The sequence below is a fragment of the Chiloscyllium punctatum genome, chromosome 41 (genome assembly GCF_047496795.1).
Source record: "Chiloscyllium punctatum isolate Juve2018m chromosome 41, sChiPun1.3, whole genome shotgun sequence".
In the NCBI taxonomy this organism is placed as follows: Eukaryota; Metazoa; Chordata; class Chondrichthyes; order Orectolobiformes; family Hemiscylliidae; genus Chiloscyllium; species Chiloscyllium punctatum.
The window spans coordinates 14883164-14908989 of NC_092779.1; the positions used below are offsets into that span (position 1 = coordinate 14883164).

The following is a 25826-nucleotide window of genomic DNA, read 5'->3' on the forward strand; positions in this document are numbered from 1 at the left end:
GGAATAGGAATTGGAAACAGGAATTTATCATTTTGAAAGTGTTAAAGCCGTTTATTTTCCCTACAGGCCTCACATCTCCATTCAGTGTAGCAATCTGCTGTTTCCTCATTGTGATTTTAGAATTGGAAAAGCATGCTGCATTGTAGAGGCCACTGAACCTATCAGGTCCACTCTATCCCTCTACACAAACAACTCACCTAGGTCCACTCTTTGCCTCCCCTTTCTACTCAACAAGTCCTTTCTTGTCAGGTAACAAGCTAATTCTCTTTTTTGAAAACAATAATTGAATCTGTTTCTGCCGTGCTCTGATGCAGGGTATTCCAGATGCTAACCACCCACTGCATTAAAAAAAAGGGTTTTCCTCACGTTGCCAAGGGAACATAGAAAATAGGAGCAGCAGCGGGCTACTTGACCCTTCGAGCCTGCTTCACCATTTAATCATGGCTGATCATCCAGCCCAGTACCTGTTCCTGCTTTCTTCCGATACTCTTTCATCACTATCACCCTCAGAACTATACAACTTCCTTGAAAATGTTCAATGCTTTTGGTCTCAATTGCTTTCTGGGGTAGAAATTCCACAGGCCCCCCACTCTCTGGGTCAAGACATTTCTGCTTATCTCACTGCTAAATCGCCTAGCCCCGTTTCTTTGCCAATCACTTTAAACCTTAAGTTCTCAACCCTTCCACCAATGGGAAGGAGTCTCGCTGTCTACCCCACACAAAAAAAAACCTGAAAGAACTGTGGAGGCTATAAATCAGAAATAAAACCGGAAATTGCTGGGCAAGCTCAGCAGGTCTGGCAGCATCTGTGGAGTGGGCCCATTCTGAGGAAGGGTCACTGGACCTGTAACATTAACTCTTGATTTCCCTCCACAGATGCTACCAGTCCTGCTGAGCTTGTCCAGCAATTTATGGCTCTGTTTCCAAGCAGCTTCATCGCATGTCTTGTTGACCTTCTCTTCTTGAGGGAGACCAGTCCCCATCAGTCTCTTCTCATCCCGGAACCATTCCAGTCACACCAAGTATAAAATAAACAAACATTTTCCAGAGTTCAGCTGCCTTCCCCCATCACCACCTCCCCCCTCCATCATTAGCTGATGCAGCCAAAGCCTAAACAGATTGGAGGGGAGACAGTGGCGCAGGGGTAATGACACTGGACTAGCAACCTATAGCAACCTATAGACTCAGGTAAATGTTCTGGGCATCTAGGTTTAAATCCCAGCAGGGCCAGCTGATGGAATTTGAAGCCAATTATAGAGTCATAGAGATGTACAGCATGGAAACAGACCCTTCAGTCGAACTCGTCCAGGCTGACCAAATATCCTATATAAATTTAGTCCTATTTAGCCCATATCCCTCTAAACCCTTCCTATCCAGATGCCTTATAAATATTGTAATTGTACCACCTTCTACCACTTCCTCTGGCAGCTAATTCCATACATGCACCACCACTACCCCAGAAAGCAATTGAGATCCTTAGGTCCCTTTTATATCTTTCCCCTCTCACCCTAAACCTATGCCCTCGAGTTCCTCCCACCCCAGGGAAAAGATCTTGTCTATTTACCCTATCCATGCCCCTCGTGCTTTTATAAACCTCTATACGGTCACCCCTCAGCTTCCAACACTGCAGGGAAAACAGCCCCAGCCTACTCAGCCTCTCCTTATAGCTCAAACCCTCCAATCCTGCAACATCCTTGTAAATCTTTTCAATTAATAAATCAGGAATTGAAAGTGATCATTGATTGTCATTTTAAAAAAGCCATCTGGTTCACTCATACCCATCAGAGAAGTGAATCTGCCATCCTTACCCGGTTTGGCTGACATGTGACTTCCGACCCACAGTATTGTGATTGTCTCTGAAACAGGCTATCAGGTCAGAGTTTGCCTTCCCAATGAAGACACCACAGGCCCAGAAGAGTTGAGAGAAAGACAGAATGTGAGAGCGAGAGATAGAACGAGAGAGAGAGAGAGAGAGAGCAAGAGAGCACTGCTGGGAGAGAGGGAGGACTGCTGGTGGCCTAACCAGAAAGTAACGACACCTCAGGCAAGGTTCAAACCGAATCGGTTTACAGACACATTGTGACTAGTCTCAGAGGTCAATGACAGACTGGGCTGAAGTGTCAATCCCCATCATTTGTAATGGGACCATGAACCACACTCAGCGTCTACTGGAGTGAACACTGCAAACAGAATACAGAGTACTAAGTATGACAATGAAACAATCATTAAAGAATTAGGTTTATCCACTGAACGCCAAATTAATTAAAGCTGTGTACACCCTCCCCATGACAATGCTGCTCGCTAACAAACAGCACTGCAGGCTATCAGAATCTCTCTCTCTCTCTCTCTCTCTCTGAAGCCCAAGAACTGGGCAGAGGGACCAGGCCTGATCAGGATACCTCTGGCTGCCACACATGAAGATACTGCCATTTGAAAAGAGAAGGCAAAATGACGACAGATTGATAATAGTAACCAGAGAGATCCTGCCCTCAGATTCCACACATAATAACACACACATCCACCCCGGGCAGCTGGCTAACAGATGCAGTGAACACTCTACCATGGAGGAGACTGCTCCCTTTGTGTAGTGAAGCTATACTGGATCAGCTTGGAAGTTTGTTCCTAGGTAGATTTACTGGAGGATCCACCCTTAGTCGGCAGAGAGAGGTGTCGTAAACAGAGGTAAAACATGCCCGACATTGTCGGAGGAACAAATCAACCCTGATGAAGAGTTGAATGGATGCACGTACATGGGCTCTTGCTCTCCAGTCTCATACATCAAATGCTGAGATTACTACAACCATCCGCATTTATAAAGTGCCTTTAACATCCCAAGCTACTTCAAAGGAGTCTTCTCTATCAAAATTGGCCCCAGTAGACATTAGGATGGGTGAACTGACAACCCGGACAGAGGCAGATTGTATAGACATGCTCAAAGATAGAAGGCGAGGTCAAGACGTCTTTCTTGGGAGAGGTCATCTCAACAGTTGGGCCTTTGCCTTTCAGATGGCTGCTGGCTAGAGAACGACAAAATGAAAAGCATTCAACTGAAAGCAAACCATACTGGAAATCTGAAACCAAAGCAAGAAGTGCTGGAAAAATTCAGCAGGTCTGGCAGCATCTGCCGAGAGAGGGAAACAGAGTTAGCATTCCAAGTTCAGTGTGACACTTCTTCAAATGTTTGGGGCATGTGACTACAGGTGGAAACCCCCTGGGGCTATGGGATGGAAATGGTGAGAAGTTCTGATAAAAGAGTAGGAAGAATCCCCTCATCTCTCTGTCCCTCTCCAATGGGTCACTGCAGCTGTCAGCATTTCATGGAGATTTACAATTTTCACTCTTCCTAAACCAGGGGCCACGGTTTAAGAATACAGGGTAGGCCATTTGGGACTGAGATGGGGAGAAACGTCTTCACCCAAAGAATGGTTAGCCTGTGGAATTCATTGCCACTGTAAGTGGCTGAGGCCAAAATATTGAATGTTCTCGAAGAAGTTAGTTATAGTTCTTAGGGCTAATGGATACGGGAAGGAAATGGGAACAGAGTACTGAATTGGATGATCAGCCAGGATTATTCTGAATGGTGGAGCACCAGTGACCAAGTCCTGCTCCTACTTTCGATGTTCTTATGTACAGTACTGTCCTCTGTATGTCCCTTTCAATGCCACACTGACGGTATATGTGGGGCCCACATTACAGTAACACAAACATGGAGTGGTTTCGTGGAAGTGTTTATCAAAAACCTCAGACAGGCTCAGCCTCCTCTCTGTCACTGCGTGGACCACATCAGGACAGACTGACTTAGGAGCAGATCAAGTCAAGCACTGTGTTCAAACTTAGCCTCCTTCACAGGGTGGCATGGTGGCTCAGTAGTTAGCACTGCTGCCTGACAGCGCCAAGGACCCAGGTTCGATTCCAGCCTCAGACGACTGTCTGTGTGGAGTTTGCACATTCTCCCTCTGTGTAGATTTCCTCTGGGTGCTCTGGTTTCCTCTCACAGTCCAAAGATGTGCAGGTCAGGTGAATTGGCCATGCTAAATTGCCCGTAGTATTCTGGGATGTGTAGGTTAGGTGTATTAGTCATGGGAAATGTAGATCAATAGGTTCGGGAATAGGGTTGGGTGGAATACTCTTCTGAGGATTTGTATGGACTTGTTGGGCTGAATGGACTGTTTCCACACTGTAGGGATTCTGTGACAACACACTGCTCATTGGATATTAACATTATATACAGGTGTACAGGAGCCAGGAGGTGATCATGGACTTGTCGAGGCTTGTCTAGACCTCAGCTGCAGTACAGTGTACAGTTGTGCGTGCCATGTTATAGGAAAGACCTGACCATGCTGGAGCACAGGAGGGATTTACATAAGAACAGTTCAGAAGTGAGAAACTTTAGACCAAGAAGTTGGGACTCTTCTCCTTGGTGTGAAGGAGATCTAGTCTGAAGTCACATGACACCAGGTTATAGTCTGACAGGTTTCTTTGAAACCACAAGCTTTCACAGCTTGTGAGACAAAGGAGCAGCGCTCCGAAGGCTTGTGATTTCAAATAAACCTGTCAGACTATAATCTGCTGTCGGGTGACACTAACTTTGTCCATCTCAATCCAACACCTGTGATACCTCCACATAGGAAGGAGCTTTGACAGAGGTTTGTGAATCAGGATTGGGCTGGACATCGGAGATCGGAAGACCATGTTCCCTTCTAGTCAAATGAACAAGAATGGGGGAGAGGGCAGAGATGTGTGAAGGCGACAGGAGAGAAACCTCTTTCACACGGATACAGGATGCACTCCCTGGAAACGTGGAGGAGGCAGTGGGAAAGGTTCCTGGATAGCCAACCAGGGTTCAGGAAAGGTGGCTGCCACTCAGGAAGCTAAGGAAACACGAGGGTGCCTCTGACCTGAGGAACCTCGGAGGGAGCGAGGTTCACAATTGTGCTGGCAAAACGGCCAGCACTCAGGGAAATGGCCTGTATCTGGGCCTTCCAGACGTTACCATTTAGCAGGTCTGTCACTGGGAAACGTTCCCCTGCCCTCTTTTTCCCAGGGTTGGGGTGTCCAAAACTAGAGGGCATAGGTTTATGGTGAGAGGGGAAAGATTTAAAAGGGACGTAAGGGGCAACTTTTTCACGCAGAAGGTGGTGCGTGTATGGAATGAGCTGCCAAAGGAAGTGGTGGAGGCTGGTACAATTACAGCACGTAAAAGACATTTGGATGAGTATATGAATAGGAAGGGTTTAGAGAGATATGGACCAAGTGCTGGCAAATGGGACTAGATTGGGTTGGGATATCTAGTCGGCATGGACGTGTTGGACCGATGGGTATGTTTCCGTGCTGTTCATCTCAATGACTCAGAGGATAGAGAATCTGTGGATGTTGGGAACACCCCTAGTAGAAAATTCCCATCCAAACCACACTTCACCCATCATTCCTCCATTGTAGATGGGTCAAAATCCTGGAATTACCTTCCCAACAGCACTGCAGGTGAACTGATGCCACTGGGACCGCTGCTGTTGAAGGAGATGGCTCAGCACCACCTTCTGAAGGCAATTAGAGATGGGCACCAAATACTGTGGTTAGCTAGTGACATAGGGATCCCAGGAACGGGAATAAAATAACTATGCTGGATCACAGTCTCAGCATAAAGGGACGTTAATTTAAAACTGATGACTCTGAGGGTCAAGAGTCATTGGAAATCCTTGACATACAGAATTGTGAGGGGGGGCAGAGTCCTCATGTATATGTTAAGGCTGAGATAGATTATTGATCAGTCGGGCAATCACAAGTTACGGGGAAAGGGCAAGAAAGTGGACTTGAGGAACATGATCAGCCATGAAACTACTGAAGGGCATGGCAGGCTCAAGGGGCCGAATGGCCTACTCCAATTTCTATTTCCTCTGGTCTTGTCAGTTAAGCCTAAAAGTGTGATTTGGTTGGGAAAAAAGAAAGTAGAAATCATCAAGGGAATGCATACGACAAAAAAAAAATTAAAATCAGGAAACAAAAATCCGTGGCTGGATTCTGAAATGAAAACCACATGTTCAGATGTATATCGACTGTCACCTCAGCCCCGGATCCCCATTATCTACAGCACTTGCTTCTCTGGAAGCATCTGTTTCCTCAGGACAATATGATACAGGTAACCACAGAAACAAGCCTGTGGTCAAACAGGAGCAGGCTTCAGTTGCAGCTCTCCCATCAGTTCAGCCTCTAACCAAAGACAGGGCTGATTGCGAAGACACCCGACTCTCGGAGAACAAGATCTCAGACTGTGGGAAAGAAATCAAGAAAAGGGATGCGAGTGAACAGCATTGCTGGAGATTTTGTAACAGCGCTGAAAGTAAAGTCTCAATTCCTGCTTTTGTTACAGCTTCCTCCCTGTGAAGGCTGTTGCTTTATTCAGTCCAGGAAGATACCCTTGCCACAACGTCACTTTAGGAAATAAGACCAAAACTGAGTTAGTCGGTGAAAGAGGGGTTAGCCTTCTCCAGGAAGGGAGGGAGTTGTTATCGGGGAAAGAGGGAGCAACACATTCAAACGTGAGGGGTTTAACATTTCACAGGGGTCTCACAACCATACCCATATTAGGCAAGCTTTTAAAGAGTCAGAATTCACTATAACTGCAGAAAAGAAATATCGATGTCAACAGACAACATCTACAAGATGGTCTATAAAATGCCAGTGCTTTGTTTTACAAAAACACCAAGCATAGCATCCTTCCATCATACTTTGCAACACTGGTGTCATGTGATAGAGTGAACAGACACACAGAAGGTCACTCAACACGCAACTGAAGTTGTTTCCTTCACTTTTCAATTTTAATCAGAAAGGCTGCTTCCTCACCAGGCAGCTGGGTTTACAGATTGTTAAGCGCACTGGGTGGAAAGATAGATGCAATTTTTCGATTGTTTGCTCCCCATTCAGTTATGCCTCCGATATCTGAGAAACCAGTCCCAGGCTGATGGGATGAGCAGGTGACATTCTCCTGTTGTCTGTCACTGCTCTCGAGCTGGCTGGCAGTAAGATGCCTCTCTCTCTCTCTCCCAACCCCATAAATGGAAAAGGACAGCTCTTGGTGTATCAGTTCCCTGAATGGCACAGCCACAAACCTCACATCATCAAGCAGCTGGAACAGGAATCTCCACAGTCCCTTACAGCAGCCACGACACCAACACAACTCCTTACTCTGCCATTGAAAGGATCTTAAGCAAGAGCTGCTCTAACTTAAAGATACAAGAGATACTTTAATCAGCAACAAAGCAAAGGAGAAACTTGGGGACAATTACATCGCTCGTGCATCCTCGAACAGTATGATAGAATGGTACAGTCTGGAAATTGGCCATTCAGCCCATCGAAGTTTCACCATCTCTTTGAAAGAGCAATCCAGTTAGTCTTACTCACTAGCTATTAACCCACACACCGGATTTTATTTTTTTTCTCTCCTTAAAGTATTCAGTTCCCTTTCGATGGGTACAGTTAAATCGATAAACCCTATAAAGAGGACGCATTTCAAATCTTTACCACGCCTCGTAAACAACGAGAACACAGATCCTAGTCTGGGGCTGGTCCCAGCACTCGGAACAGCCTCTCTATGCCTCGATCCTATTTTTTGTTTCATTTTCCTTTCCTGGGGTGTGGACATTGCTGTCAAAACCACCATTTATTGCCCAATCATCATGACCCTTGAACCATGTGGATCGCAGGGCCATTTTGGATGTCAGGCGGCAACCACATTGCTGTGAGCTTGGAGTCACATGTAGGCCAGACTAGGTAAGGATAGCAAATTTCCTTCCCTGAACAGAAGAATCAATGATGGTTTTAGCTGAATTTATATGCCTCCAGCTGCTGGGGTGGATTTTTACCTGATTCCCCAGAGGTGGCCTGACGCCTCTCAATTGTGAACTCAGTGACATTACACCACCACACCCCACGGTGACCACTACCACCGCACCACCTTCCCAACAGTGATCACGACCACCACACCACCATCCTCAAGGTAATCATTACAACCACATCGCCATCTCCACGGTGATCATTACCACCGCACCACCACCCACACAGCAACCATTACCGCTGCCCCACTAACCCCACAGTGACCACTACCACTGTAACACCATCCCCATGGTGATCATTACTGTTGCCCACCATCCTCACGGTGCCCGTCACCGCTGTAACACCATCCCCGTGGTACCCATTACCGCTGTAACACCATCCCCACGGTGATCATTACCGTTGTAACACCATCCCTGTGGTACCCAATACCGATGTAACACCATCCCCGCGGTGATCATTACCGCTGTAACACCATCCCCGCGGTGATCATTACCACTGTAACACCATCCCTGTGGTACCCAATACCGATGTAACACCATCCCCGCCGTTACCATAACCACTGTAACATCATCCCCACGGTGACCATAACCGCTGTAACACCATCCCCGCGGTGAACATAACCGCTGTAACACCATCCCCGCGGTGAACATAACCGCTGTAGCACCATCGCCGTGGTGCCCATAACTGCTGTAACATCATCCCCGCGGTGACCATAACCGATGTAACACCATCCCTGCGGTGACCATAACCGATGTAACACCATCCCCGCGGTGATCATTACCGCTGTAACACCATCCCCGCGGTCACCATTACCGCTGTAACACCATCCCCGTTGTGCCCATTACCGCTGTAACACCATCCCCGCGGTGATCATTACCGCTGTAACACCATCCCTGTGGTGACCATTACCGCGGTAACACCATCCCCACTGTGATCATTACTGCTGTCGCACCATCCCCGTGGTGACCATTATCACTGTAACATCATCCCCGCGGTCACCATTACCGCTGTAACACCATCCCCGTTGTGCCCATTACCGCTGTAACACCATCCCCGTGGTGATCACTACAGCTGTAACACCATCCCCATTGTGCCCATTACCACTGTAACATCATCCCCAAGGTGACCATTACCACGGTAACACCATACCCACAGTGATCATTACCGTATAACACCATCCCCAAGGTACCCATTACCTCTGTAACACCATCCCCGTGGTGACAATTACCGCTGTAACATCATCCCCGCGGTCACCATTACCGCTGTAACACCATCCCCGTGGTGCCCATTACCGCTGTAACATCATCCCCGTGGTGCCCATTACAGCTGTTAGACCATCCCCGCGGTGATCACTACAGCTGTAACACCATCTCCATTGTGCCCATTACCACTGTAACATCATCCCCAAGGTGACCATTACCACGGTAACACCATACCCATGGTGATCACTACCGCTATAACACCATCCCCAAGGTACCCATTACCTCTGTAACACCATCCCCGTGGTGACAATTACTGCTGTAACATCATCCCCGCGGTCACCATTACCGCTGTAACACCATCCCCGTGGTGCCCATTACCGCTGTAACATCATCCCCGTGGTGCCCATTACAGCTGCCCCACCATCCTCGCAGTCACCATAACCGCTGCCCCTGCCTCTCCACCCTGAGCAGCTGCACTCACCTGTGCATGTTACCATTGGTAGTGAAGGCCTGGTGACAGATCGAACACTTGTACGGTCTCTCTCCTGAGTGGACCAACATGTGACGGTCGAGGGAGCTGGCGGAACTCAGGGACTTGCCACAAATGCTGCAGGAATGGGTGTTCCCTCCACTATCTGTGTTGTGCTGCAGAGACACATGGAGCTCCAGTCAGCGATACGAGCAAACACGGAGCGTGATGGATAAAAGGACCCTCCCTTGCCTCACCTGTCCAGGCTGAAAGCCAGGTCAGCCCCAGCCTTTGAACCAGTATCACCAGGTTCACAATGGAACCCATTACATTACAGACTGCTTCCCTGAAATCCGTTCAGAATGAAAATTCTAACTGAAACAGAATCCAATTATCACAAAACAACCACCCAGCAGGCAGAGCAAATCTACTCGATTCCCTTTTAAAAGTCAAAAAGTTAAATTTTACAAAGGACTAGTTTCAGGTATATTTTTTGTCTCAAGTTATTAATTTCCAGCATGTTGCGACATGAATCCACATAAAAGAATGGGCTGGTAAACATAGTGTGTAGATCATCTTGACTATGACACCAAATGTTGGTCCAGCTGACAAATGCCTTTTAGCAGAATGACAAAATGGAAAGCATTATTTGCTAGCTACTCTCTGTGCATTCTTCCTGCCTGCAAAAGGTGATGCTGGACTGTCACATTTTTGTCACACGTTCTGTATCATATTTGCCTCCGTAATAAACACCATTGCCCACATTCGTTACAGGGTTTTGCCATGCAAATTCATTCAAAAGGTTTTCAAAATCATTCAAAGTCTTTTCCGACACCATTTCTTTACCCTCACTGATACAGCTTTTCCATTTGCTTCAAATAGGGGCACATTTTTCATTCATGGGACTTTGCTGCTCATCCCTAATTGCCCTTGAGATGTTGGCGAGCTGCCTTCTTTGAACTGCTGCAATCCATCTGCTGTAGGCATACCTTAGTGCTGTTGGGAGAGTTTCAGGATTTTGACCCCATGACAGTGAAGTCATAGAACCATCATAGAATCCCTACAGTGTGGAAACAGGCCCTTCGGCCCAACAAGTCCACACCGACTCTTCGAAGAGTAACCCACCCAGATCCATTCCCCTACCCTATTATTCTACAGTTACCCCTGACTAATCTCCTGACCTACACATCCCTGAACACTTAGGAATTTAGCATGGCCAATTCACCTTAACCTGCACATCTTTGGATTGTGGGAGGAAACCAGAGCACTCAGAGGAAACCCACACAGACATAAGGAGAATGTGCAAACTCCACACAAACAGTCTCCCAAGGCTGGATTTGAACCCGGGTCCCTGGCGCTGTGAGGCAGCAGTGCTAACCACTGAGCCACCGTCAAGGTGCTCTGTGTCTTGGCGGGGAAATTATAGTTCGTGGTGTTCCTATGTATCTGCTACTTCTGTCTTTCTAGGTGATAGAGGTCACAGATTTGGAAAGTGCTGTTGAAGGAATTTGGTGAGTTGGAGCAATGCATCTTGTAGATAGCACACACTGACACTACTGCACATCAGTGGTGAAGGGACTGAACATCGAAGGTGGTGGATGTGGTGCCAAAGAGGGTTGCTTTGTCCTAGATGGTGTCAAGTTCCTTGAGTGTTGTTGGAGCTGCACCTATCCAAGCAAGTGAAAAGTATTTCACCACACTCCTGACTTGTAGATGGTCTTGCAGATCCAGAAGGTATAAACTAATTTTCTAAAAATAAAGATTACATTTCCCCAATAACATGGTTAAATTTATTCATCAGCTTGTCTTATAGGTCTTTCAACGCCTCCTTTAAGATTCTTAATTAACATCTCAGTGTCTCCCAAAAGATTGGGATTAACTTGAACTTGACTAGTTGTAGCCCAGAGCAGTTACTCGGAGGTTACCCAGGATAGGGGATTCCAAGTTCTACACTTTATGTCAACTTTCCCAGGATGGACCAGTACAACTCTGAATTGTTTAGCTTTCAACACGTTCTCTTAAAAAAAGAACTTCTCAAACTAATTTAGAACAAAAATATTACAGGACGACTTCCAAAAGGAAAACTGCAATGTAAACCGATCACTTTGAAACGACATCCTGAAATGGTTTTAAAAAGTAAGCACACGGATTGGACTTTAAAATGGGGATCAAATTGCATCTGCACAGCTATTCCAATTATCTTATGCCCTCTAACACTGCTTCACCTGAAGATGACACTTATTGTTGTCTCCTAGTGTCAAGGAAGATTGAAGTATAAAACTGTACAACTTCTCATTTTCATTTAACTCCCATAATTTCAACATTTGAAATGTCAGTCACTGAGAAACGCAATGGCATATGGATATAAATTTCAGAAGGTATCACAGAATACCTACAGTGCAGAACTCAGCCATTTGGCCCATACCGAAACTCCTAAGAGCATCCCACCCACCCTTCCACTGTAATCTGCATGCCCCATGGTTAATCTATCTAACCTACACATCCCTGAACACTATGGGCAATTTATCATGGCCAATTCACCTAACCTGCACATCTTTGGACTGTGGGAGGAAGCCCACGCAGGCACGGGGAGAATGTGCAAACTCCACTCAGACAATCGCCTGAGGGTGGAATTGAACCTGGGTCCCTAGTGCTGTGAGGCAGTAGTGCTTACCATTGAGCCCACCATGCCACCCTGCACAGCAGGTAGTTTGAGATAGTTGTGGTCAGACTGCACAATGTGAGCAAGGCACAGACAAACACAGGGAGGGGTTTGTGTCAAGTGTTTCTGATCTGATTGAGGACCATTGCAAGGAGCATTTATAAGGCAAAGTGGAGCAAGCATCCGATGGGGGTGGGGTGGGGGGGGGATGGGGGGGGGGGGGGGGGGGAAATTAAACATGACAATGGGGAGACTATGTGTTACAGGCAAGATGATTGTTATTACAGGTTCAGATGGAGCTTTATCTGGACACCTTTCATTTCAATATAACATAGTGCTGTGTACCACTTCAGTTCAGCTCCTGCTCCCCTGGCTGGGGGCAGGGATGTGCTGGTTGCATTGTCTGAACTGCAGCTGACTGCAAACACCATAAGTTCTTCCTGTGATGCAAACAAAAGTTAGCCATCACACTGAATCAAACCCATCTCTCTCTCTCTCTCACACACTGCTCGCAAAGATCTGCCTTCCGAATTGTACAACGTGTTGAAAATGCATTGTGCAACTGTGCTTTTTTTTGCTTTTTCTTCCTTTGTAACGTGGCTTTACTAATTTGAGAACACTTGATGTATGGTAAAGGCTTGTGAGGCAGAGCACAACTTTTCACCACATTAGAGCTAACGACAAAGTGCACCGGGCCTGAACAGCCTAGAGAGTGGTGCCACAAACCACAACCTACCTGTCGAATGTGCATCGTTAGCTGGTGCTGGGTTCCACAATCCTTCTCACACAGTGGACAGATAAAGAAAGACTTCTCTTCTTTGGTTTCCTGTAAGGGGCAGAACAGCAACATGTGGATCAGTGAGGAGGAGCTCGGGTGAAAACAAAGTCAGAGGCTACCGAGACCGGTGTGCTGCGTTATAAAAGGGAATGAGTCAGAGTCACATGCAGCATCAGGCACATTGTCGGTGCCTGCTCCTCAAGCAGAAGTTGAGCATTCTGCAAGAGATGTTTCCTACACCCCTGCACCCCGAAACTTTGTTGACAAAGTTGCAGAAGGGTGTCCCTCTGCCAAACGCACTCTTGGGATGGTCAGCTCTGAACACACAAACACTGACTGCATTTTTCCTGCCAATCCATTATTACAAATCTCCCACCCCACTCTCAGACACCCCCCCCCCCCCATCAATAGCAAGGCTAAAAATCACACAACACCAGATTATAGTCCAACAGGTTTATTTGGAAGCACTAGCTTTCGGAGCGCCGCTCCTTCATCGGGTGACCCGCTCCACTAGTTACCTGATAAAAGAGCAGCGCTCCGAAAGCTAGTGCTTCCAAATAATCATGTGGGACTATAACCTGGTGTTGTGAGACTTGTAACATTACCGGCTCTTCCACATCAACAATAGCAAGGCCAGTTGTTGTTGCCGGTACCTAATGGAGATTATTTTAGACAGTCAACAATCATTTTCAGCCTGGAGTCACGTGGAGGCCAGAGCTGGCAGATTGCATCATTTGTGAGTGAATGCTTACTCAGAGATCTCATTAGTGTGCCAGGTGGATTTTTACAACAACACTTTTGTGATTACAGGTACGGAGATAAGACTCCATAAGCTTAATTCCACCAGTAGCCCATGGTGGGATTAGAACCCATGCCCCTAAAGCAGGAGCAATACATTGGCTCCGTGGTTAGCACTGCTGCCTCATCGCACCAGAAACCCATTTTCCATTCCACCCTCGGGCAACTCTCCATGTGGAGTTTGCACATTCCCCCAGTGTCTGTGTGGGTTTCCTACGGATGCCCAAAGATGTGCAGGTTAGGGTGGATTGGCCGTGGGAAATTGCCCTGTAGTGTCCAGGGGTGTGCAGGCTAGGTGGGTTAGCCATGGGAAATATGGGGTTGATGGGGTGGTTCTGGGTGCAATGATCTTCAGAGGGATGGCGTGGACTTGATGGGCCAAATGGCCTGCTCCCACACTGTAGGGCCTCTATGATTAGCCTGAGTCTCGGGATTAATAATCCACAATGTCACCACCTGCCCTGTACGATGTGCACAAGATGAGAAAAGCAAAGCAAGGTTGGGACTGAGGTTAAGGTGCAATTTTTAAAAAAGCCAGTTGGGTCTCTTGCCAGTGATAGGAGTTTTATTGGAATGGAAACTGGCGGTGGAACACAGGAGTGAATGAGGGTTGTTTAATCTGGGTGGAACATAGCCATCATGACATTAGTCAAACAAGCTTTAGCCATAAACCCATTCAATCAGGTCTTTGTCTTGCCCAATAGTACAAGTGTTTCTTTTGCACTTAATGGGTGCTGCACAGAAATGTCACTTCATACAGCACAGCATGTGACCATTTAGTTCTTCATTCCCATGCTAGCTCACTGAAATGACTATCCAATAACATTTCAAGCAGATTGAAGACATTCACTAGCCCAAGGCTTATGTGCACATGATAATATGTAAATGTCTTATAACGTGTAAATGTTTGTGTATGAATAGGTGCACACACATGTATACATTGTGTGTATAATTTATAAATATTACTACCATTTTCAAAATTTGGATTTCAAAAGTAGAGGCAGATGAGTGTTGGTTTTTCTGTGAAGGTTTTTGTTTAAATGAACAAAACGAGGTCAAACAGTCTTTCCAGGACAGTGCCTAAATTCAGCAGTTGTCATTAAGTGTGTGATTTCAGGCCCCTGCAGTGATAACAAAAATAGGTTTATACTACTGGGTTTGTCGCTCTCCTCGCCTGTCCAAGTCCTTAAACAGCCTCTGCTTTCTCAGTCCTACCTGTCCCTCCACCTATCTTTGTGTCAGCTGCAAACTTAGCAATAATGATTTCAGTTCCTTCATCCAGATTGTTCAAATACAACACAAATAACACTGACTTCTGTGGAACTCCACTAGTCAGCAGCTGCCAAACTGACAAAGACCCCTTTATTCCCACTCTCTGCCTTCTGCCAGTCAGCCAATCCTCTATCCACGCCAGTCAGTGCCTTGTCCTGAACACCATGGGCTCTTATCTAATTCAGCAGTCTCCTGTGCAAACCTTCTGGAAATCCAAATCGATCACATCCACCAGCTCTCCTTAGTCTAACTTAGTCACTTCCTCCTCAAAGAATTCTAACAGGTTTGTCAGACATGACCTTCCCTTGACGAAGCCATGCTGACTCAGCCCCATTTTACCACACACTTCCAAGTACTCCACAATCTCATCCTTAATACTGGACTCTAAAATACCACCAACAATCGAGGTCAGGCTAACTAGCCTGTAGTTTCCTGAAATTCCTCCTCCCTCCCTTTTTAAACAAGGGTGTTACATGAGCTATTTTCCAGTTCTCTGGGACATTCCCTGACTCCAGTGATTCCTGAAAGATCACCACCAAGGCCTCTTCAATTTCTGAAGCTACCTCCTTGAGATCTTTTGGGTACAGCCAAAAGTGATTTATTCACCTTCAGGTGATTTATTCACCTTCAGACTTGTCATCTTCCCCAGCACCTTGTCCTTAGTGATGGGCATTACATTCGCCTCTTCTCCCTGACTCTTCCAAAGTTCTGGTATGCTGCTGATATCTTCATCCATGAAGACTGATACAAAGTACCTATTCAGTTCCTCTGCCATTTCTTCGTTTCTCATTACTACTTCTCCAGCCTCATCTTCCAATGGTCCAATGATCACCCTTGCCTCTCTCTTTCCTTTTTATATATGTAAAAAAACCTCTTGCCTCTTATTACATAAATTATTAGCTAGCTTAACTTCATATCCACCAAGTGCATTTTTGGTTATCCTCTGGTGATTTTTAAAAGCCTCCCCAATCCTCTAGCTTCCCACTACTCTTCACCATACTGTATGCAATTTCTTTTACTTTTACACTTTCCCTGACTTCCCTTGCCAACCACAGTTTCCTTGTCCTCCCCTTAGTAATTTCGTCTTCCTTGGGATGAATTTCTGCTATGCCTCTCAAATTATCCCCGAAAGACCTGCATTGCTGCTGCACTGTCTTCCCCGCTGGGCTCCCCTTCCAATCAACTCTGGCCAGCTCCTCCCTCATGACTTTGTCGTTAACTTTACTCAATGGTAATACCATTAGGTCTGATTCCAGCTTCTCCCTCTCAAACTGCAGGGTAAATTCTACCATAGGCCAGGCAGCATCCGAGGAGCAGAAGAATCGATGTCTTGGGCAACAATCTTCAGCAGGAATGAGGCTTGTGAGCCAGTGGGTGGGGTATAAAGATAAATGGGAGGAAGGTGGGGCTAGGGGAAGGTAGCTGAGTGTGCGATAGGTAGACAGAAGTGGGGGTAATGGTAATAGGTCGGAGAGGAGGGTGGAGCGGATAAGTGGGAAGGAAGATGGACAGGTCATGAGAGTGGTGCTGAGTTGGAAGGTTGGAACTGGGATAAGGTGGCGGGGGTGGGGAATGGGGGGGGGGGAGGAGGAGGGAGGAAATGAGGAAACTGGTGAAGTGCACATTGATGCTATGAGGTTGGAGGGTCCCAAGGCGGAAGATGAGGCGTTCTTCCTTCAGGCGTCGGGTGGTGAGGGTGTGGAGATGGAGGCGGCCCAGGACCTGCATGTCCTTTGCAGACCTGCTGTGCTTTTCCAGCACCACACTCTCGACTCTGATGTCCAGCATCTGCAGTCGTCACTTTCTCCTGAACTCTACCATATTATGGTCACTGTTCCCCAGGGGCTCCTTCACCTTAAGATCCCTAATCTTGGTTAGAAATGTGCAGGTCATTAGAACTGAGAAAGTTTAAGCTCTCAGATTTGTAAAAGGTTCATGTCAACAACTATGGAATAGACTCATTGAATTATCTCCATAGTCCATACCAAAGAAGTTGCGAGGAGTCAGTTCAGTAGAAACTGAAGGAATTGAGGTCAGGGCAGACATTTCTCTAGCCTTGAGTCTCTGGAAGGGATGGCAATTGAATACAGTTTGAAGTTTTGATCTTATAGTCCTTGATATTTAGGTAGATTGGTTTGACTTTCTTTAACAGGAGAACAGAAGTTTATTACATAAAAAAGAAAGCTGTAGCCTCAATATGTTTAATACATTAATGAACTAAACAAATGAAAACATTTGATCAATCAAACCAGGTTTCATTCTGACTTGCCCAGTAATACCATGAGCTGGTCACATCTGCATGTGCACACCTAAGTGTACATGCGCATACCAAATGCCTCTGAATATACTTTATTAGCTCCACCACTCAGGCTGGACAGAGAGAATGCTTCATCCTGGGTTGTTAGCTTATAGAAAAAAATCTAAAATATAATGGATGGAATTCAGTGAAATGTGGCACACAGATAGGGTCCTGTCCAAGGAAGACCAGATTAAATTTTGATGAAGATTCACCTTTAGATCTTGGAATTCTGGATCTTGAAGGATTCATTAACACTGGGAGATAGGACAAACTGGCTTTTCTTAAAAGAAAATCTTTTATTTCAAATGCTGTAGATTGCTTTAGAATGATGTGGATTTTACCAGCTGCTGTGATGCAATTTGTAACAGCTGTCAAAATGTGAGCAGAGTTTTTAGGACAGGTTGATGGCTATGATTTGGCCTTAAGTTTCCTCCTTCAAGAACAAAAACTTCGTTTTTCCAGTACTGTTGCTAGATACCATCGACAAGGCAAGGAAAAGCCCTGAGGATTCGCTAAGTAATTATAATCCTGAGACAGCAGTGGCTCATTCCATTAGATTGTTAAATGTTAAATTAGCACGGCCTCACAGAGGTATGTGTCCTACTAGTGACTGGCTTGTTGCAGCTGTACAAGACATTGGTAAGGCCAGATTTGGAGTACTGTGCGCAGTTGTGGTCACCCTACTATAGAAAGGATATTATTAAACTAGAAAGAGTGCATAAAAGATGTACTAGGATGCTACTTGGACAGGAAGGTTTAAGTTATAAGGAGAGGCTGAGACTTTTTTTCCCTGGAGCAACCTTATTGAGGTCTATAAAATCACAAGAGGCATAGATAAGGGGAATAGCCAACAGCTTTTCCCCGTGGTAGGGGACTGTAAAACTGAGGTTTAAGGTGAGAGGGGAGAGATACAAAAGGATCCAGAAGGGCAAATTTTTTCTCACAGTGGTGAGGATCTGGAATGGGCTGCTAGAGGCAGTGGTCGAGGTCAATACCATTTTGTCCTTTAAGAAACATTTGGACAAGTACATGGATGGGATAGGTATGGAGGGACATGGACCAAACATGGGCAAGTGGGACTAACTTAATTGTGAAAACTGGACAGCATGGACAAGTTGGATCGAAGGGCCTGTTTCCATGCTGTAAAACTCTAAGACTTTGATATGCGTTCGAAAATTATCCGAGTCTTGTCACATCTGTGGTCATACTACGTTCAGACTATTTCTCCACAGGGCACGACCTGATATGAACTGCACCAATGTCTCTCCTGCTCAAAGAGGTGAACATCACTCACTGTCCAGGGTCCTGAGTGAAGAGTGGGCCACTTGGACAGGCTCAGTTAGAGGGTCGACACAAAATGTGGAACCATAACTCTGCAAGGAGTCAACGCTTCTGGAGAGGAGAGATTGTGGGAGCACTGGGGAACATCCACAAAGAAGTTAGGGAGGGGACCTGCAGGCCAATCCAAAATCCGCTCAGTCATGCCTATCAGGTCATTGGTATCTCTTCTCACACTGCCTGGCTTCACATTATTACCCTTAGTCAGGTGACAGAGAATAATCAATTCATTTCAAAGTTGGAACACAAACTGCATCATAGCTTGGGGTGACAGAGTACAAAGGAACACAGGGAAATGCAAACGAAGGTCAGAGACTCTGTTTTAAAAAACAGCCTATTTCAGTTGGAGCACAGTTTGAGACATCAAAGTACATTATACTTGCTTGTGCTAAAACTGAGCTCGGGGACGAACAGGATAAAAAAAGTGACAGTCACTGACGTCAAAGATGTTCACTTCCCAAAGCAGCAAAGACAAAATTCCCTTGATGTGAATGAGTGACTTCCCCCCTCTTTGCTACCAGATGGAACAGTCAACTGGAAGATTGAGAGCTTGGGACAGTGCCAGCCAACTGCTGGGTCAGCCAAGATCTGTGACTACAGAGTGTACCCGCGCTGCGTCAGAACCTCTGCCACAGTTTTAAAAATACCCCACTGCCCTTGTCCGGCTGGGATGAGGGGGGTGTTAACATCCCTCCAGCAAAGCCTGAGCCTGGGCTCCAGCCTGTTAGCGAAGGAAAGCAACATGTGGCATTTTTCAGTCCGAACTGGTGCTGCTACTCTGACAGCCAACTCCTTCTCTCAGATTTAAAGAGAAGGAACCAATTAATTCGGCGCAGTATTGCACCCATCCAAAAAACTGCAGCTGCCTGCACCTCTGAGGCCTTTCAATTTAACAACAGACTGGAATAGTCAGCAGCCGTCCCTCACCCACCCCACTCCCCTGTTTAACCTTGGACTGGAGATCAGAGCTGTGCTGCCTGGCCCTGTGAATATTGACTCTGTAGTTTATCATTAACCAGCCAGTAGGACTGACTCCCATACCAGCACATTGCACATAGCACAGGGCAGGTCAGTCAAACAAACGGCAGCACTGTACACTCTGCTACAGGGAAAAGTGCAAATGTTTACAAGCCACAACAGCTGCTACTGGATGGAGGCTCCCTGCCTCTCTCTCTCACACTCTCATACAACACACACCCACTCACTCACACTCATTCACTCACACATACACACACACAGTGCCGTTGCAGAATTCCACAAAAATTGAAAGTGCTGATCGTTGGAAAGAGAAAGCTGGGAGTAAAATTTACTTTCAGCATCTGGCTTCGAGAGAAAGGAAGAGATCAATTCCCTATTTCAAGCACATTGTCCAGGGCACAAAGCTCCAACACTGTTTCTTCACACGGGCTTATCGCTTTTATAGCTCGGTTAACTACTTTCGATAAGTGTCTGGAGCTGATTTGTTTCACAGCCCCTTTGCAGAGCTGGTCCTGAATTGAGCTGCATTGTAATACACACACGTACCCCCACGCAGACACACACACATCCATACTGACACACACCTGCCCACACAGAAAGCCCCATGCAGACTCTCTCTCTCTCCATCCATAAGAATTCTGGTTTGCTTCTATTGTGCAGCTGTTGGAAGTGAACAGGTGACCTTTGTGGGTCACTCCTTGCTCAGCTGGTCACCCTCCTGCTTCAGATTGAGAAATCCCTGGATTCCAAGTCAACCCCACCACCTCCCCCAACCTCCACTCCCCATGACTCAGACACTGAGATCAAGGTAAACTTTCCACTACAGTACTGAGGGACTACTGCACTGTCAGAGGCGCTCCCTTTCACAGGACGGGTTAACCCAGAGGCCCTTAGGCTCACAAGATCTCCTTTCTCTCGGAGTTCAAAGAAATGCAGAGGCCCGGTTGTTCTCAGTGTCCCGGCCAATATTAATCCTTTGGTCAACGATCACAGAGAGAAAACTTAATATCAAGATTATCAGGTCGTAATCGCAACGCTGTTTGTGGGAGCTGTCCGTGTGCAAACCAGCTGCTGTGTTTCCTACACATGACCAGCCTGTATGGGCCATGACTGTGACTTGTTCTCATGAAAGGTGCTATATAAATTGAACTTTTGCCTACACACACCAAGTGCAGTATCAACATAATCAGACATGCCCCTTCTCAGCACAGTGGCTCAGTGGTTAGCACTGCTGCCTCATAACACCAGGGATCCAGTGGGTGTGGAGTTTGTACATTCTCCCATTGTCTGCGTGGGTTTTCTCCAGGTGCTCCGGTTTCCTCACATAATCCAAAGATGTCCAAGTTGAGGTGGATTGGCCATGGGGGATAGGGTAGGGGGTTGGGTCTGGTGGAATGCTCTTCCAAGGGTCAGTGTGGACTCGATGGGCTGATTGGCCTGCTTCCACACTGTAAGGAATCAACGGTTGTCCCGATGCCCAGTGTTAGGCCACAGCTTTCTTTCCTCCCCAGTGTTGTGGGATGTGGATCTGAGAGCATCACTGGCCCTTCAGCCTGGGGGTAGATTTCAGTGGGACCACGAGGGAGACTCACAAACCACCTTCGATAGCAATCAAAGATGAGTGACCACTGTTGGCCTCAAACAGCGACACTCCTATACACCCAGAAAGGACAAGTCAAAAGAAAACAAACTGATATTCTTCAGCTACAATGCCACTGAGTGTGGCACTGGAAAATCACAACCAGTCAGGCAGCATACGAAGAGCAAGAGAGTCTATGTTTCAGGCACATGCGTGATGAAGAGGTTATGATCGAAACATCGATGTATGTGCATGTGCGCGCGCACGCGCATGCGTGCACGAGAGCGAGTGAGATAGAGTGTGTGTGTGTGTGAGAGAGAGTGAGTGAGTGAGTGAGTGTGGGTGTATAGGGTGGAGAGTTGGTGAACAAAAAGAATTGGGTGGAAATGTGACTCGGCGGGGAGGGGGGCAAGAACTCAGCAATCCAAAACCAGAAAGGTGACCAGTATGAGGGCTAGTTAACAGACAGTTAGCAGATAATAGGAAGAAAGTGGCCATTTTCAAGTGCTGCAATAAATGCAGCCAAGGATCAGTGCTGGTGCTTCAGCTACTTACAATCCACTACAAGAAGCTATATTTAGATAGCGTCTACCATGTAACATGTTCCAAGGAGCTTCACAGGAGCATTATAAAACATAGTGGGATGAGATGCCACCGGAGACAGCAGATGACCAAAGGCTTGGTCAAGAGATAAGGTCTTCAGGAGAACGGTGAGGTAGAGAGATGGGGAGATTTCAGGAGAGAATTCTGCAGCATGGCAAATAACCAAGCCATTAAAACTTGGCCTGCACCAGACACCAGAATTAGCTGAGGGCTGGTACTGGGGAGTTGGAGGAGATCACACAAATAGGGAGGCTGCAAGGCCATGAAGAGATTGGGAAATGAGAGAAGAATAAATTTCTCAAAGCATCATGAATCTGTGTAATTCACTCCCCCAGAGTGCAGTGATGTCAGGACACTGAATAAATTGAAGGAGATGGACATGAATTTTAAGCAGTAATTGTTCAAAGGGTTTCAGGGAGTGAGCAGGAAAATGGAGCTGAGGCTGAGATAATATCAGCCATGATAGTATTAAATGGTGGAGCACGCTCAAGAGGCCAAATGGGCCTACTCCTGCTCCTTGGGTAGGTTTTTATTAACAAAATCCAGATGTTGCTGGACTGGGAGCTTGCGAGCACACCGGAGAATAGGGCTTCATTTGGAAGATCTCGATTTTGCAGAAGGTCAAATGTGGGAAAGCGGCCTGAAATGTATCAGAATAGTCAAACTGGGAGATGACAAAGGGCACGAATGAGGGTCTCAGGGTCGATGAGCTGAGACAGGGCAAATGTAACAATGGTGGAAATAGGCGGTCTTAGTAACATCACAAACACAAGGCCTGGGCACCAAGGTGTGAACAGACTGGCTTCATCTCAAGACTGCGGTCAGGGAGAGGAATGGTGTCACTAGCTAGGGAATAGGCATTTCCAATGGAGACCAGAAAAAAGTTGACTTTATTCTTTCCAGCATCTTGTGGAAGGAAAGTTCAGCCAAATTAATGACATTAAGAAGCTGAGAGTGCACTTCCACCTGGCTGAGGAACAAGACCATAAGATCATGAGAATGGAAGTCAGGCCATTCGGTCCATCGAGTCCACCCCGCCATTCAATCATGGCTGATGAGCATTTCAATGCCACTTACCCACACTCTCCCCGTATCCCTTAATTCCTTGCAAGATTAAGAATTTATCAATCTCTGCCTTGAAGACATTTAACGTCCCGGCTTCCTCAGCACTTTGTGAATTCCACAGACCCATCACTCTCTGGCTGAAGAAATGTCTCCTCATTTCCGTCCTAAATTGACCCCCTCTAATTCTAAGGCTGAGCCCACGGGTCCTAGTAACCCCGCCCAACAGAAACAATTTTCCAGGGTTCACCCTTTCTAAGCCTAATAAGAGGGACAATCATTCAGGACTGGGATTAAGTGAAATTTTTTCTTAACTCAAAGGCTTGAGAATCTTTGTAATTCTCTATATCAGAAGATATTGAGCGGCACGGTGGCACAGTGGTTAGCACTGTTGCCTCACAGCGCTAGAGACCCGGGTTCATTTCCCACCTCAGGCGACTGACTGTGTGGAGTTTGCACATTCTCCCCATGTCTGCGTGGGTTTCCTCCGGGTGCTCCGGTTTCCTCCCACAGTCCAAAAAATATGCAGGTTAGGTGAACTGGCCATGCTAAATTGCCCGTAGTGTTAGGTGAAGGGGTAAACTTAGGGGAACGGGTCTGGGTGGGTTACGCTTCGGCGGGTCGGTGTGGACTTGTTGGGCCGAAGGGCCTGTTTCCACACTGTAAGTAATCTAATCTAATAGTGCATCCTTGAGTGTACTCAACAGAGAGATCAACAGATTTTTGATCTCCAGGTGAGTACAAAGAAATACAATGAGTGGCTGAGGAAGTGGAATGGAGGCTATGATCCAATCAAATGATATTGCAGACTTAAGGGGCCGAATGGTCAACTTGCTGCTCCCAGTTTGTATATTCTTACACTTACGTCACCTTTCAAATTCTCAAAGGACAACACGAGCCTTAGGAAGTACAGTGGCATTATCGCTGGGCTGTTAATCCAGAGACCCGGGTAATATTCTGGGGAGCTGGGTTCGAACCCTGCCACGGCAGATGGTGGATTATGAATTCACTAAAAGTAAAATCTTTTTTTTAAGATTCCCTACAGTGTGGAAACAGGTCCTTTGGCCCAACAAGTCCACACCGACCCTCCGAACAGTAATCCACCCAGACCCATTTCCTTCTAACTAAGGCACCTAACACTATGGGCAATTTAGAATGGTCAATTCACCCGACCGGCACATCTTGTGGGAGGAAACTGGAGAACCCAGAGGAAACCTACACAGACACAGGGAGAAAGTGCAAACTCCACACAGTCAGTCACCCAAGGAGAGGTTATAAGTATTTCTTCTCTCTTCACTCCCACACCATGATTGTGCCCACTTGGCTGCAGCTCCCATATTTAAGAAGCCAACTACCGAACACCTTGCCTGAGGATATCTTAGGATTTTTGGGCAGCGAGGGGGTCGATTTTGAAGCTATCATCCCTTGATGATTTCAGACCCCACCTGTGTCCTCAGGCCCCACCCTCACCCATTCCCAAATCCCCCAGCTTATTTTAGTTCACAATCTCGCGACACCATTGTCCAATCAGATACTGGGCACACTCCTAAATACATGATGCCCATAAACATGAACACTGCAAATATGCCAGAGCATGGCATTGAGGAATGGGTTGTAATCGGAATGTTAAACAGGTTGAATTGAATTTATTGGGAACTCGAGATGAGCTCTTTAGTATTTATATCACGAGTCTGACCTCAAGGAACTATAAGGTCATAAAACTTTGCAGAAAAAGGCCATTCAGCCCATCGAGTCTGCTCTGCCATTCAATGAGATCATGGCTGATCTGATAGATGGGCAATTGTTGACATCGGGAAGTTATCCAAGCTTTTTACCCTCTGGATATGGTACAAAACCCATCCTCACGATAATCAAACTCATATTCCTGTCAAACTGCCGATTCCAGGTTGTGGCTGATGGCAACAGGCTCAGGTTCCGTTGTTGCTGGGCTACAACAGCAGGTCATGTCAGGGCCCAGTGTAGGCTTCAATACTGGCCAGAGGCTCCAGAAATGAAACCCCGAGGCAAACCTTCTGAAAGTCTGAGAGGCAAGCTGTGAATGGGGTCGGGAAGGGGCTTGCGAATGAGCTAATGGGGGAAAGGGTTGGTGCATTTAAAGGTAGCAAGAGACGGAAGACAAAACATTCTTTTTGACCAGAAAGCTGAAAAACCTACATTTATATAGCACCTTACATGACCTCGGGACACCGAGATTTACAACCAATCCAGCAATTTGCAGACACAATGGGCCGAATGGCCTTCTTCTGTACCATAACAATTCTGTAGTCACTGTGGTAATGTAGGATTAAAAAAATAGCAACTTTCCACAGCCAGCAAGTTCATCAGGTCATTTGGGTGTTTGTTTGTTTGACAGTTAACATGTTAGTAATGTTGACTAATGCTTGACCAATCTACATTGCTCTGCTCTGAAAAAGCTGCACAGGAACTTTTGCAACTAGCTCAGCATCTTATCCAAGAAGAGGCGCCTCTGACAGTGCAGCACTCCTGCAGTACGGTGCTGGAAGACCAGCCCATGTTCCACTCGCACAGGTGTCAGCCTCACGCCTCTCAGGCAAACAAGGTATCTGAGGGGAATGACTGACAAGGGGCACACTTATCACTCATAGGGGTGGACAGCATGGAAACAGACCCTTCGGTCCAACTTGTCCATGCCAACCAGATATCCCAACCTAATCGAGTCCCATTTGCCAGCACCTGGCCCACATCCCTCCAAACCCTTCTGATTCATATACCATCCAGATGCCTTTTAAATTTTGTAATAGTACCAGCCTCTACCACTTCCTCTGGCAGCTCATTCCATACACGTACCACTCTCTGTGTGAAAATGTTGTCCCTTAGGTTGCTTTTAAATCTTTCCCTTCCCACTCTATGCCCTCTAGTTCTGGACTCACCCACCCCAGGGTAAAGACCTTGTCTATTTATCCTATCCATGCAC

General features: G+C 46.5%; 1 protein-coding gene across 8 annotated transcripts in view; it reads right to left on the reverse strand.

Moving 5' to 3' along the window:
- Positions 1-25826, reverse strand: part of rreb1a (ras responsive element binding protein 1a) — a 285692-nt gene that overhangs the window by 68353 nt on the left and 191513 nt on the right. For all 8 annotated transcript variants that reach the window (XM_072560424.1, XM_072560425.1, XM_072560423.1 and 5 more), the window contains exons 4-5: positions 12900-12989; positions 9514-9677 (exon numbers count right to left, since the gene is read on the reverse strand). In XM_072560424.1, the coding sequence (XP_072416525.1) occupies positions 9514-9677; positions 12900-12989 (254 nt within the window). The remainder of the gene's footprint in view (positions 1-9513; positions 9678-12899; positions 12990-25826) is intronic.